This window comes from Trachypithecus francoisi, unplaced genomic scaffold (assembly GCF_009764315.1).
Source record: "Trachypithecus francoisi isolate TF-2019V2 unplaced genomic scaffold, Tfra_2.0 Lachesis_group9, whole genome shotgun sequence".
Classification (NCBI taxonomy): domain Eukaryota; kingdom Metazoa; phylum Chordata; class Mammalia; order Primates; family Cercopithecidae; genus Trachypithecus; species Trachypithecus francoisi.
In genome coordinates, this window is record NW_022681474.1 from 231665 (window position 1) to 246746 (window position 15082).

Below are 15082 nucleotides of genomic sequence, written 5' to 3' on the forward strand. Positions count from 1 at the left end.
CTCCACCGGTCACAATAGCAGTTTCGCTTTCCACTCCATTTTATCCAGGGTAGTTTTATCTCCACCCTGGCATTTGCAGAATCCGGGCAAATACACGAATGGATGCTCCACAATACTGGTCTAGATTTTAAAAGTTATAAATAGGTATTGGGTCTGGAGATTGGAGATGTCCCCCTCATGGGGGTGCTGAGACCTTAGGGTGGGCTGCCAGGCTGGGCTGCAGCCCAAGTGCACAGGACCTTGGGCAGAGCTGGCTGCAAGAGGCGGATACGCCAGTGGCAGGCGGGCACCGCGTCCTGCAGCGTCTCACCGCGGCCTGTCTGTGCCTCTGCAGCCGAGAGGGTGACCTCTCTGGCAAGGACTGGCATCGGCCTTGCCTGAAGTGCGAGAAATGTGGGAAGACGCTGACCTCTGGGGGCCACGCTGAGCACGAAGGCAAACCCTACTGCAACCACCCCTGCTATGCAGCCATGTTTGGGCCTAAAGGCTTTGGGCGGGGTGGAGCCGAGAGCCACACTTTCAAGTAAACCTGGTGGTGGAGACCCCATCCCTAGCTACTTGCTGGGCCACTGTCCAGGCAAATGCCAGGCCTTGCCCCCAGATGCCCAGAGCTCCCTTGTAACCCCTAATGCCCTCAATAAACCGTAACAGTTGGGAAAAAAATAATAAATAAAAGTTATAAATAAAATAATTTAAATGAATCAAAATTTTATTATTTAAATCTGTTGAAGTCTTGACTGTGTACATGAAAATAAAACTCTTCCTAATGTGGCGTTCAACGCCCACGCCGCTGCCACCGTGCCTGGCCCCGCGCCCCGGGCGCGCTGTGTCTGCAGCTGCAGACTTAGATGCGGGCGCGCGGGAGGCGGCGCAGAGCCCGGCAGGCGCCGCCGTTGCCTCCCCATCCGCGCGGTCTCCCCGGGGCCAGCCGGGACCCCGATGGCTGGGGCGCGGGCAATGGCGGTGGGGCCTGGAGGAGGCTGGCCCCAGCCCAGTGCGGGGTCCCGGGGACGCCCCTGGCACTTAGGTCCGCGAGCGGCCGCGCGGGCCTGGGGGCGGGGCCTGGAGGAGCGCCGGGCCTGGGGGCGGGGCCTGGAGGAGCGCTCCCGGCTCCCTCTGCGCGGGCTGATCTCGCGAGCGCCGCCCGGTCTCGCGCATTGGCCTGTGGGCGGGGTGAGCCCTGAAAGGCCAGGCGAGGGGGCGGCTCCGCGGGGTCGGGAGAGCAGTCCAAAGCGCCATGGCCGCCCTGCGTGTCCTGCTGCCCCGGCTCCGCGGCCCGCTGAGGCCCCCGGTTCGCTGTCCCGCGTGGCGTCCCTTCGCCTCGGGTGAGTGCGCGGTGAGAGCTGGCGGCCCGAATCTCCTCATGACTCCGACCTGCACGCCCCGACCAGATCCCAGACCGCACCCCCTCCCGCCTGACCCCGCATCCCCCACCTGACCCCGACCCGCACCCCTCTCCCACGTGACCCTGCACCCCTACCTGGCCGCGCACCCCATCTGACCCCTACCCGCACCCCACTCCGCCTGACCCCGCACCCCCCCGCCTGATCCCGCACCCCTCTTCCGCCCCATCCGCACCCCCATAGCCTGACTCCGCACCCCTCTTCCGCCCCATCCCGCACCCCCATAGCCTGACTCCGCACCCCTCTTCCGCCCCATCCCGCACCCCCATAGCCTGACTCCGCAGTCCCCTGCCTGACCCCGCACCCACCATCTGACCCCGACCCGCAGCCCTCTCCCACGTGACCGTGCACTCCTACCTGGCCCCGCACCCCATCTGACCCCTACCCGCACCCTACTCCGCCTGACCCTGCACCCCCCCACCTGACCCCGCACCCCTGGCCTGACCCCGCACCCCTCTTCCGCCCGATCCCGCACCCCCATGGCCTGATTCCGCAGTCCCCTGCCTGACCGCGCACCCACCACCTGACCCTGACCCACAGCCCCTGCCTGGCCTGGGCCTGCAACACCCCACCCCCCTGGCCTAGTGCTGCACCCCCAACCTGACCCGCACCAACAGCCTGACCCAGGCTTAACACCCCCCCCACCACCCTCCCCCGCACCAACACCATCCACCTGACCCTGGCCCGCACCCCATCCCCCCACCTGGCTCTGCAGGAGGCCACTCTCACCAGGCCGCGTCCTGTGGGAGACCCAGGAGGCCTGGCCGCTGGCTCTTACTGCCCCAATGCCAAGACCTCTGGCCAACTGGGCGCAGGGTGAGGGTTGTGAAAATCCCAGGTGTTCCCTCGGCTCTAAGAGCAGGCATAGGTCCTGTGCAGCAGGCCAGCCCAAGAACAGGAGATGCAGATACATTTTGTCCTGGGTGCCTCCTGACCAGGGCTGCCCCTCAGATGGTCTTCAGGAAAAAGCTGACACCTCCTCTCCAGCCACGGAGGGGGGGCTGCCCTCTTCCTCCCTTGGGGCTCACCTGGGGCCCCACTCATCAGCGGCCATCACCTGCTCTAGTATCTGAGGAATCTTGGGCCATGCCTTGGGCTGGGGAAGAACTCTTGCTTCCTCTTCCTCCCTCACCCTGTGTTTCCAGTGGACCGCTGAGTTGTGTTGTTTTCATCCCCAAGCTCTCCTTGGCCTTCGGCTTCTCCACCCTCACAGCAGCCCTTTCCTGGATCTTGCATAGCTGCCAGACACTTCACCTGTGATCTTCCAGTTACCCCTAGAAACTCACAGGATAAGGCGGGGTACAGTGGCTCATGCCTGCTGAGGCAGGTGGATCACCTGAGGTCAGGAATTCGAGATCACCTTGGCCAACATAGTGCAACCTTGTATCTACTAAAAATAAAAAATTAGCCGGGTGTGGTGGTGTGTGTAGTCCCAGCTACTCGAGAGGCTGAGGCAGGAGAATCACCTGAACCCTGGAGGCGGAGGTTGCAGTGAGCCGAGATTGCACCACTGCACTCCTGGGCGATAGAGTGAGACTCGGTCTCAAAAAAAAAAAAAAAAAGAAACCCACAGGACAGGGACTATGATCCCTGCTTTGCCACTAACAGAGACAAGCACCCAACACTCAAGCTACCTTTGTCTTTTCAGGTTCACCTTCTCACCCTGAATGCCATTGTCCTTTGTCCCCTTCCCACCTTGCTGTCCAGCCAGCAGGCACAGGTCCTGTGCAGCAGGCCAACCCGAGATGCGCTTGCGTCTCCCGTTTTCTGGCTGGCCTGCTGCACCAGACCTGACCTGTGCCTGATCTTAATGCTGCAGGAACACCCAGGATTTTCACAGCCTCTACCCTGTGTCCACTTGGCCAGAGGTCTTGGCACTGGGGAGGCACCAAGTGCAAGGAGCTGGCACTCCATCCTGTTTGAGGGTTACACCCCCTCACCTGTTGGCATTTGTTGAAAGAAGGTGTTTCCTGATTCCTTAGCAGAGTCCAGGGCTGTCTCCAGTGCGGTGTCCTGGAAAGAGCTGCCCAGGGCATATTAGGAGAAGGAGAGTGGCTGTGGGCTGTGTTCTGTGCTGGGGATTTTTCTTTTTTTCTTTCTTTTTTTTTTTTTTTTTTTGAGACGGAGTCTCACTCTGTCGCTCAGGCTGGAGTGCAGTGGCACGATCTCAGCTCACTGCAAGCTCCACCTCCTGGGTTCATGCCATTCTCCTGCCTCAGCCTCCTGAGTAGCTGGGACTACAGGTGCCCACCACAACAACCGACTAATTGTTTGTATTTTTAGTAGAGACGGTGTTTCACCATGTTAACCAGGATGATCTCTATCTCTCGACCTCGTGATCCACCTGCTTCAGCCTCCCAAAATGCTGGGATTACAGGCGTGAGCCACCGCGCCCGGCCTGGGGATTTTCTTTAGGACATGTTCAAACACATGTGAAAGCAGAGAGAAAGGTACCACGGCTACCATCTATCCTTGTGGCTGAGAGCTACACCTGGAGCCACTGAGGACTGGGCAGGGAGCCCTCAGAGGGCCTCTTGGGGTTACACTGTATCTACCGATGGGGCCACATTCCTTCCCCCACTCTCCCCAGTTTGATACCTGTGTGAATAGATACCCCTTTTTGCCTTCTTGCTCTAGGTGCTAACTTTGAGTACATCATCGCAGAAAAAAGAGGGAAGAATAACACCGTGGGGTTGATCCAACTGAACCGCCCCAAAGCCCTCAATGCACTTTGTGATGGCCTGATTGAGGAGCTCAACCAGGCACTGAAGACCTTCGAGGAGGACACGGCTGTGGGGGCCATTGTCCTCACCGGTGGGGATAAGGCCTTTGCAGGTGTGCGCAGCAGCGGAGGCCTTTGTGTCTGGGCAGATGTGGGAGGCACGTGTGGCCTTGGGAGAAGCCTCCAGACTGACTTGTACCCCTGCGATGGCGGAGGCACGCGCGTGGGGACTTCCTCACATATCCAGTGAAGACGGGCATGGGAACAGCTTGCATGAGCAGCTTTGTGTATGCTGGAGAACCGCATGTGCTCCCCCAGCAAAATAGCTTCTTCAGAGGGATTCAGGTCCTTGGCAGTCAGGCTTTACACAAAGCCTGTCAAGGGCTTACGCCCTGATGAATATGCCCCGCCTCTGTGGGCGCCTCCCTTGCACCTGCCACCTGCCCCAGAACCCCTCTGCATGACCTCTGTTATAGCTGGCATAACAGCGTTCCTACAGCTGTCCGCGTGGCCTGGTGTCAGCCGTGCCCAGCAACCCCAGTGCCCGTGTCTGGTGTGCTCCGAAGCTCCCTGTTGGTCTGGGGGATACAGGACGGGCGGGCTCTCTGCTGTCTGGTAACTGGAACCTCCTTTCCGCTCCTGCTAGCTGGAGCTGATATCAAGGAAATGCAGAACCTGAGTTTCCAGGACTGTTACTCCGACAAGTTCTTGAAGCATTGGGACTACCTCACCCAGATGAAGAAGCCAGTCATCGCCGCTGTCAATGGCTATGCCGTGAGTATTGCTGCCAGGGGTCTCCTCTTGTGGCTGAAGGAGCTGTGCTGTGCATACGGGTCTCCCCTTGTGGCTGAAGGAGCTGCGCTGTGCATACGGGTCTCCCCTTGTGGCTGAAGGAACTGTGCTGTGCATACGGGTCTCCCCTTGTGGCTGAAGGAGCTGCGCTGTGCATACACAGCATAACAGGTTTTTATTTTGAAGAGACCTTTAGTTCCCAGGCCAGCAGCCTCCTTTCTTGCCCCATGGTGCTAAAGAGCCAGGAACTGTGCAGAGAGGACACCTCCTGGCATCTGTTTTTTCCATGACTGTTCACCTGACAGCTTCTCCCCAGCAAGCTTCTCTTCCAGGGCGGTAGAAGAGAGGTGTTGGCTTTGGCTACATCTATAAACTGGCTTCTTTCACTGCCCTTAAAAGCTCTGTGTCCTGGGACTGTTTGAAGTGCTGAGGCTGATCTTGACTTATAGGGAAGCAATGTGATCATTTCATGACGCTCCGTTCCGTGGAAGCCAGGGGTCTGCGGGTGGAGTTTTCTCAGCACAGCCACACCCCCCAGTCTCTGTGGCTGCATCTTGGCTACAGCAGCAGAGGTTTTTGTTTTTTTTGAGGTGGAGTCTCGCTCTGTTGCCCGGGCTGGAGTGCAGGGGCGCGATGTCAGCTCACTACAAGCTCTGCCTCCCGGGTTCACGCCATTCTCCTGCCTCAGCCTCCCGAGTAGCTTGGACTACAGGGGCCGCCACCTCGCCCGGTTAATTTTTTGTATTTTTAGTGGAGACGGGGTTTCACGGTGTTAGCCAGGATGGTCTTGATCTCCTGACCTCATGATCCGCCCGCCTCGGCCTCCCACAGTGCTGGGATTCCAGGCGTGAGCCCTGTGCCCGGCACCCAGCAGCAGAGTTGAGTCGTCACAGCAGAGCCTGTAAGACCTTCATGGCCCTTTACAGAATGTTTGCCGGCCGCTGGTAAACAGCATCAGCCATCTGTAGTTAACTTATCACAACGATTATCTAGTTTGGTGCCACTATGTTAGTCTTTGTCATACCCCTGACACTGTTTCTTTTAAATGGAAAATTTGAATAAGCAAGCAGAGTGATTTCTGACTGGGTTCCCCTCGTAAGACTCTCCTGATGCCGAATGTTTTACAGTTTGGCGGGGGCTGTGAGCTTGCCATGATGTGTGATATCATCTATGCCGGCGAGAAGGCCCAGTTTGCACAGCCGGAGATCTTACTAGGAACCATCCCAGGTAAAGGGTGACACTGTCTCTGGTGTAGATGCCTCAGGTAGCTCCTCAAAATCGACCTGTGTCTCAGGGCCCACAGCTCGTATCTGACCGGAGGCCCCGGATGGACAGCCCCGTGGCTGGTCACTGGTCTGTCTGTGGACAGCCACGGAGGCTGGAGTGGTTGTGACAGAGCTTGGCGCGGCCTCAGAGTCCTGGGACTGTGCCCGGGTCACACATCTGATGGTGTTGGGAGAGGCAGGTCCTGGGTCACACTGGCTTCTAACCATGACAGTTCTTGCTTGTGATTCGTGTCCAGAGAGAGAACATGGTGACCCTGGGTGGCACTGGGAGCTCTGCCCACTGCCATCTCACTGGCCATGGAGGTCACGTGGCCTGAGTTCAGAGCGGGGAGTCAGACCCCCCACCATGCCTGTGGGAAGGGCCTGGGCTCTTGGCAAAGAGCAGCACCCTCCGCCCCCAGGGTCTTCCTGGTGGGCACAGGCTGGGCAGCCAGGAGGGAGCCGAGACCCTGAGGGTGGGCCTGGTGGAAGGGTGGGCACTGAGGGGAGCAGCTGCACTCAGGGCACTCTTCGCTGTCCTCTGAGTTTGACCAGGCAGATTCTGAGGCCTTGAGCTGCGAGCTTGGCGCATTTTTTCAGGTTCTGATCCCTAGAAGAGCTGCTGCTCTAAGGGACGAGTGCCTGGGGTCAGGGAGGCCTATAAGCTTCTAAGATGTTGACCACAGAGGCTGGGGAGGGCCCCACGGAGCCACACACCTTGATCCAATGTCAGGGTGTTGGGGGAGTGTGGGGTCCAGCCCTACGGGGCTTAGCAGGTGTTCTCCCCATGTGCGGAAACAAGAGATTGTAAGAAATAAAGACAAAAGACAAAGAGATAAAGAGAAAGCAGCTGGGCCCGGGGACCACTACCACCAAGACATGGAGACCGGTAGTGGCCCTGAATGGCTGGGCGCGCTAATATTTAGTGCATACAAGAATAAGGAGGCAGGGTAAGGAGGATCGATCATCTAAGTGATTGACAAGGTGAAGCAAGTCACGTGATCACAGGACACAGGGCCCTTCCCTCTTAGGTAGCAGAAGTAGAGAGGGAAGGCAGCATATGTCAGCGTTTTCTTCTCTGCACTTATAAGAAAGATCAAAGACTTTAAGACTTTCACTATGTCTTCTACCGCTATCTTCTACAAACTTCAAAGAGGAACCAGGAGTACGGGAGGAACATGAAAGTGGACAAGGAGCGTGACCGTTGAAGCACAGCACCACAGGGAGGGGTTTAGGCTGCCAGATGACTGCAGGCAGGCCTGGATAATATCCAGCCTCCCACAAGAAGCTGGTGGAGCAGACTGTTCCCCGACTCCTCCAAGGAAAGGAGACTCCCTTTCGCAGTCTGCTAAGTAACGGGTGCCTTCCCAGACACTGGCGTTACCGCTTGACCAAGGAACCCTCAAGCGGCCCTTATGCGGGCGTGACAGAGGGCTCACCTCTTGCCTTCTAGGTCACTTCTCACAATGTCCCTTCAGCACCTGACCCTATGCCCACTGGTTATTCCTAGGTTATATAGTAATGGAACAAAGAGTAATACAAAAGCTAATGATTAATGTTTATAATAATGATTGATAATTGTCCATGATCATCTCTATATCTAATTTGTATTATGACTATTCTTGTTCTAACTATTTTCTTTATTACACGGAAACAGTTTGTGCCTTCAGTCTCTTCCCTCGGCACCTGGGTAATCCTTTGCCCACAGGGGAGCACCAGATGTGGGACCTGAGCTTGAAAAGGGGCTGCTGCCCCTGATGTTGCCCGGCTCCTGTGCTGCTCGGCCTCTGACCCCTGGACCTTGTCTCGGGGCCTATCTTAAGCCACTTGGAACTTGCTGGCTGCGCAGCTGTGATGTCCTCTTGGGTTCACTCACTGCGGTGCCAGCCATGACCAGCCCCTCCCCGCAGGTGCGGGTGGCACCCAGAGACTCACGCGTGCTGTTGGGAAGTCGCTGGCAATGGAGATGGTCCTCACCGGTGACCGGATCTCAGCCCAGGATGCCAAGCAAGCAGGTATGGGTTGGGGCTGCCCACGGAAGCCACATGGAAACCCGGGGTGGCCTCCAGGTGTCCCCCTCGCAGGAGCCCCACAGAAACCCAGGGCAGCATCCAGGTGCCTCCACGGTGGTTGCATGAGTTTTTGGGTCCTGAGGACCTGGGAGAAGACTGACTGCCTTTTGTTTTTACGGTTTGAAGTACTGTGCGCACAGAAGTGGAGCCACGCGTAAGTACCTGGTGCAGAACAGCCCAGCAATTACGTCCCCAAAGTCCGGTGTAAGCAACGGGCGTCTCCGGGCCCTCACCGGCCAGTCCTCCCACTGCCCTGTTGGGGATCGTGGTCCCCAGGTCTGGCTGCCTCTGCCGTCGGAGCTATGGACAGCCTGACCTGCATGTCTGAGAGCGCAGTGACTGCGGTGCCAAGGGCACTCAGCACTCAGGGAGGGGCACATGTGGCACTTACCGTGTGGAGTCACCCTTGCTAATGCTCAGAGGCTGGGATGCTCCAGCACGCTGCTCCCCAGCGGCCACTCCCTCGAAAAGGACTAGACAAGCACTCTGCACTCACTCACCAACATTCTTGTGTTTCAGGTCTCGTAAGCAAGATTTTTCCTGTTGAGACACTGGTGGAAGAAGCCATCCAGTGTGCAGAAAAAATTGCCAGCAATTCTAAAATTATAGTAGCCATGGCCAAAGAATCAGTGAATGCAGGTAGGGGATCCTGCCAGGAAGACAAAGTAGAGAGGTCTCCGTGGCTGTCAGGAGTATCCCTGAGGCGTCTCTGTGACTGTCAGGAGCCTTGCTGAGCGGCAGGCTTTCTGGCTCCAAATGGATATGCCTTAAGCCCTCCTGGGCAGAAATGGTTCTCAGTGTCTCAGTTCTGCTGTCTGTAGAGTTGTGGTTTCTGGTCACGCCCTCAGGAACTCCACTGAGATGTTCCCAGCTCCCCTTTGTACCAGGGCCCAAGAACTGAGCCAGGCCTGGGAGGTGAGGGCAGTACAGAGCTGACCATGGCAGGGAAAGGCTGAGAAGGGAGCCGAGGTCCCAAAAGTAAAATGGTCTCGCCCACGGGGAGGCTCGGTTCACCTCCCGGGACCTGGGGTTGGCGACTGCGTCTGCGCCTGGCAGGTGGCTACACAGGCTTGCAGGCCAACGCTACGCTGTTCATTCTTGGCCTGGATCCCTTTAGTCTCCCTCTGCCAGGGAAGTGGATCTGATCTTCTCCCTCCTCAGAAATGCTCAAGTTTTATTGTCATAATTTATTCTCAGCATGTGGAATGAGATGGTGGTTAGCTGGCTGAGTCCGGACAGGTGTGGGTGGCCCCAGGCAGGTCCCCTAACCTCTCTGAGTGCGTTTACCTCGAGCGTGTGGCCATCCGCTGGGCTTGCCATGGGCTTGAGGCAGGATACGGTGAGGAGAGCATTTTGAAAAAAAGGGAGGCTGTGGGAGCCCAAGGTGTTTGGCGAGGTCGGGCTCCTCCCGGAGAGGATGCTGGCTGCAGCCTTGGAACCACCACGCCTGCCTCCATCTGTGCATCCAGGTCTGCTCTGCTTGGCCTCGTGCAAAGAAGGGCCTGGAATGAGCAGAGCCAAAGGCGTTCTTGGTGCCAGCCACGCCCAGCTCTGGCTCCGTGCTGTGCTTCCTGGTTTTCATCCTTGTTTACTTTTCTCTGTTTGCAGCCCTGTTGCTGCCTCACAGCCACTCCTCAAGGGCACAGTTTGCCATCTCACCTTTCATCCAGTTCCTGTCCCTTCCTTGGGGCCCTGGGCCACCTGAGTGTGACATGTGGGGCCACAGGAGAGCTGCTGGTTTTGCCAGGTCTCCGCTGGGGCAGTGCCTTTGAGAAGGGCAGCGCCGTGGAAGCCTGCGCAGGGCCGGGCCACGTTGGAAGCACAGTTGTGCGTGGGTCGGTGAGGAGGGAGGAAAAGTTCTGCACGGAATATCTCCGTTCATAACTCTAGGACTTTGTTTTTCAGCTTTTGAAATGACATTAACAGAAGGAAGTAAGTTAGAGAAGAAACTGTTTTACTCAACCTTTGCCACCGTAAGTAAACAGTGTGCAACTGGAGAATCTAGCAAATTTCAGTCACACAAGTTGCTGGGAATTTCCTTTTACATCTTATTAAGTATCGTTTCTTTCTGGTCAGAACTGCCAGCCTCACCTTTAATGGGATCAGATTTGTTCTATCAGTGGGTCTTGATGTTAGAAAAAAAGTAGAACATGTGGAAGTTCAAAAGTATGAAACCTTACAGGGGCTTTTCTTGTCTTTCCTGTTATATGAGGTCTAGGAATTGCACCCTCAAGCAGCAGCTTCTTTTTTTTTTTTTTTTTTGACACGGAGTCTCACTCTGTCCCCCAGACTGGAGTGCAGTGGCGTGATCTCGGCTCACTGCAAGCTCCGCCTCCTGGGTTCACACCATTCTCCTGCCTCAGGCTCGAGTTGCCAGGACTACAGGAGCTCGCCACCACGCCCGGCTAATTTTTTGTATTTTTAGTAGAGACGGGGTTTCACCGTCTTAGTCAGGATGGTCTCGATCTCCTGACCTTGTGATCCGCCCGCCTCAGCCTCCCAAAGTGCTGGGATTACAGGTGTGAGCCCCGCGCCCAGCCTGGCTACTTTATTTAAAATGCGGTTTCAGGTGAGTGTCACGCATCCATAGTCCCAGCTTCCTGGGAGGCTGAGGCGGGTTGTTCGAGTCCAGCTGGTCAAAGCAAGACCCCGTCTCAAAAAAAAGACTTTTTTAAAAAATGAGGCCGGGCGCCTCATTTTAATTGTTCGGTAAAATTAAAAGTGGTTTGGGCACTTGAGGAAGGGGTACAGATGTGTGCTCGCCTGGGGACACTTGCACACGACTTGAGAAAAGCAGATGCAGAATTGAGTTCTCATGTCCTGCTCCGACACAGGGTAGCCCCTGATGCAGGTCATCCATCGTCCACTTGATGACTTGGTGAGTGACCCATACAGGTGCATCTGAGGCTTTTTAGATGTGAGCTTGTTTGACATACACAAGCTCCTGAATGACCATCACCTAGACTGGTAGAGAGAGGCAGTGAAAATCCCCGCGCCCAGGCCCAGCTCTGCTTGGGCAGGTGTTCCTGCCGCTGAGTCCCCTCCCTGGCCCCCTGTGAGCATGAGGAGTGAGGCAGGACCAGGGAGACACAGGCGGACATTGGCATCAGGCTCTGTGAGGAGACTGCGCGTCCAGCTCTGTTTCTGCCCCTTTTCCTACCAGGATGACCGGAAAGAAGGGATGACTGCGTTTGTGGAAAAGAGAAAGGCCAACTTCAAAGACCAGTGAGACCCGGCTGCCCGTGCCTCACACCTCTGGAGAGGACAAGTGCAGCCTGTCAGTTTTAGAAGCAAGTAAATCATCCTCTTTTCGAGAGCAGTGTCCGTGGTGCGCAGTTTCTCTCTGACTGCTGCGTGGTCACAGCCCGAGCTCTCACGGCATGACAGCCTTCTTCACCCAGCCTGTGAGGGTCCATGTTCACGTCCTGATTGGAGCACCTTCTTCTCAATCTTAAGATTCTGCTGAGGAGCCCCTGCTGGTCCCTCTGGGCATGCTGTGCTTGTGCGGAAAGCAGGGCCTGTGGGTCCTTGTGTCCCTGCCGCTAGAGAGTGGGGCTGCTCTGAGGGAAACACTGTCTGCTGCCTTCACACAGATGCTTTGCTGATTAAAGTGACAGCGATTCAGGTGACACCACACCTTGTAGGTCATGTCTGGATGAGTATTCTGTCATGTTAGTTGTTTTTTTTTTAAACTTTTTTTTTTTTACTGTAAGGAACAACATTCGAAGAAAAAAGATTAGTAAGTCGCCCCACATCATACTTCCCGGGTATCCACTGTGAACAGCTGGGCTTGTGGCTTCCTAGAGACTTCTGTGCACACACCACACACCCCTGCACACGTGCACAGGCATGGACTGTGGTTTTCTTCCATGCCCAGTTACGTAGAGCCCTTTCCTCATGAGAGCCCACCCTGTTTTCTTTGTACTTCTGTCATAAGGAGCTCTTTGTTCAGTTTCACTGCTTCTCTATTGTGGTAACACATGACGTAAACTTGACCATCTTAACCATTGTCTTGCCGTGGTCAATCACAGCTTACTGCAGCCTGAATCTCCTGGGCTCAAGTGATCCTCCCCACTCCCAAGTAGCTGGGGCCACAGGCCTGCGCTACCACACCCAGCTAACTTTTAAAATCTATCTTTTATAAACATGGGGTCTCCCTGTGTTGCCCAGGCTGGTCTGAACCATTTTAAGTCCACATTTCAGCGACATTAAGTACATTCTCCTTGTGCAGCCATTACTATCTATCCAAGAAAGCTTTCATTTTCCCAAACGCAAACTGTCCCCATTAAACAATAACCCCTTTTCTGCTTCCCTCCAGCTCCTGGCACCCATGCTTCTACTTCCTGTCTCTATGGAGGGACCTCCATTTGTCCCTTTGGGTCAGGCTCATTTCAGCCCCACCCCAGATCCCTGGGTTGAAATCCTAACCCCTACTGTGACTGCTTTAGGAGGGAGGACTTTGGGCAGTGACTAGTCATGAGGGCGGAGCCCCTCCAGTGGGATTAGTTCCCTATGGGGGGCGGAGCTCCTCCAGTGGGATTAGTTCCCTATGAGGAGGTGGATCTCCAGTGAAATTAGTGGTCTATGAGGGGGCGGAGCCCCTCCAGTGGGATTAGTGTTCTGTGAGGGGGCGGAGCCCCTCCAGTGGGATTAGTGTTCTGTGAGGGGGCGGAGCCCCTCCAGTGGGATTAGTGTTCTGTGAGGGGGCGGAGCTCCTCCAGTGGGATTAGTGCCCTATGAGGGGGCAGAGCTCCTTGTCTGGGATTAGTGCCTTATGAGAGGGCAGTGGTCTTCCAGTGGGATTATTGCCCTTAGAAGAGCCCCGAGGGCACTCTTTTGCCCCTCGCACCATGTGAGTGCTCTGTGGGAAGGTGCTGTCTGTGAACCATGGTGGGCCTCATCACACACTGAACCTGCCTGGAGCCGTGGCCTCCAGAACTGTGGAAAGTCAGTGTTTATCAGCCACCCGGACCATGCCACTGCATCACAGCAGCCCAAGCTAAGGCACATACTGTCCAGAAGGTTCGTGCCTGTTGTGGTGTGTTTCACTATTTGATTTTTTTCACTGAATGACGATCTTTTTAGTGGCCCTGATGTTTCATACTGTGGACGTGTCATCATGCCCATGGTTCTAGATATTTCCCCCAGGGAAGCCCACCTGCCCCCTAGCTCAGTGCAGACTCTAGAGAGCGTTCGCAGGTGTCTCCTCCACTTGGCCCCGCAGCTCGGTGTGGGTAGTGGCCTAGATTGTGGTCATGGCCTTGGGCTGGGTGGGCAGAGTGTGTGAGCCCCCACCCCTGAGTTCTTGGACTGAATACCAAGGACAGGTTCACCTGCATCAAGAAGCACGGTGACCTTTGCTGATCTCTGGCTCCCTGAATGCTGCAGGTGCCATGCCCGTGTGTCTGATTACATTTATACGCAAAATGGGCACACGCGTGCTCTGCGACCGCTTGCCTTGCAAGCATTGGCTCTGCACTTCCCCCCACCCCATCTGTCCTCCTGTGTGCCATGATTGGAGTCCACTAGTTCAGAGCTGCCTTTAGGGTGGAGCAGGTTTATCTCGCCTCTGCCAGGGCAGGTGGGAGTTCTCATGCAGTTTACCTTCAAACAGGCAGATGTTCTTTTCAGATAAGCCTTGGGATCTGGGACTGTTTGACAAATACTGAAATAGGTACAAAAGGAGTTTGATTCAGGTCCAACAGGGCAGAACAGGCTCTTCCCTCGGGGTAGGGAACCTGGAACCTGCTCACTTACTGGAGTGAAGCACATGGAAGTTCTTGCAGGTCATGAACCACTGGCCCTGGAGCCTGGAGTAAACACGCAGAGATAGATAGGCACCAAATGTCCAAGTATCCAAGGGAGGAAGCCTGAACATTGAGAAAATCCACTCCGTTTAATTTTTCATGTGCACTGGGGTGAGCCTCCATAATTTGATTTCAAGCAATGGAACCCCAGAGATCTGTAGGGCCGGTTACAGCCTCGTGTTCATACCTGTGTCAGCCACGCTTGGCTGAAGCCAAGAAAGGGCCCAGCATGGAAGCCGCATCTCAGAGGTCTGCGTCTTAGTTATCTGGTTCCAGAGCTTGGCAGGGACAGGCGCCCAATCCTTAGGCTAAGGAATGGACCTTGTCTTCATGCTGGCCCCAGGGAGCCTGGAGGGAAGGGTGCCACTGTCCCACGCAGGGGAACCCCAGATGCAGAGTGAGGCTTCCACTCCTGAGCTAGTTGACCTCTGGCCCCAATATTGTTTGGGGTTTGATTAGGTGTTTTTTGTTTGTTTGTTTTGGTTTTTTTTGAGACAGAGTCTCTGTCACCCGGGGTGGAGAGCAGTGGAGTGATCTCAGCTCACTGCACCCTCCACCCCCCAGGTTCAAGCGATTCTCGTGCCTCAGCCTCCCAAGCAGCCGGGATTACAGGCCCCAGTCACCACGCCCGGATAATTTTTGTATATTTTGAAGAGATGGGGTTTCACCATGTTGGCCAGGCTGGTCTCCAACCCCTGACCTCAGGTGATCCACCCACCTCAGCCTCCTGAAGTGCTGGGATTACAGGTGTTGAGTCACCGTGCCCGGCCTGATTTGGTTTTGAAGCTGAAAACTCTCTTGCCCATCTCTGTAAAACCGGCTTGCCCTTGTATATTTGGGTAAACGGTGACTCTCCACTTAGAGGTTGGAGTAGAAACTGCCCAGGGACAGCTCCGAACCCTGGTGGCCTCGGTTCAAAGCCGCCCCTCATCGGCAGGCCCTGGGTAGCCCCAGTCTTCTCTCTGCCAGAGCGGCCAGCCCAGGGCCAGCTGTTCAGGTGCTGCTGGGTGCCAGCCTGGGT

General features: G+C 55.9%; 1 protein-coding gene across 2 annotated transcripts; it reads left to right on the forward strand.

Moving 5' to 3' along the window:
• The first annotated feature begins 1103 nt into the window (after nucleotides 1–1103).
• ECHS1 (enoyl-CoA hydratase, short chain 1) lies at nucleotides 1104–11897 on the forward strand. 2 transcript variants are annotated; one of them, XM_033208473.1, is made up of 8 exons: nucleotides 1104–1325; nucleotides 4041–4238; nucleotides 4772–4899; nucleotides 6045–6144; nucleotides 8093–8197; nucleotides 8774–8893; nucleotides 10160–10227; nucleotides 11418–11897. In XM_033208473.1, the coding sequence occupies exons 1-8, from the start codon at nucleotides 1238–1240 to the stop codon at nucleotides 11481–11483; spliced, it is 873 nt and encodes a 290-aa protein (XP_033064364.1). In that variant the 5' UTR covers nucleotides 1104–1237; the 3' UTR covers nucleotides 11484–11897. The 2 variants fall into 2 exon arrangements, with proteins under 2 accessions (XP_033064364.1, XP_033064365.1); XM_033208474.1 differs by lacking the exon at nucleotides 8774–8893.
• Nucleotides 11898–15082: the final 3185 nt, after the last annotated feature.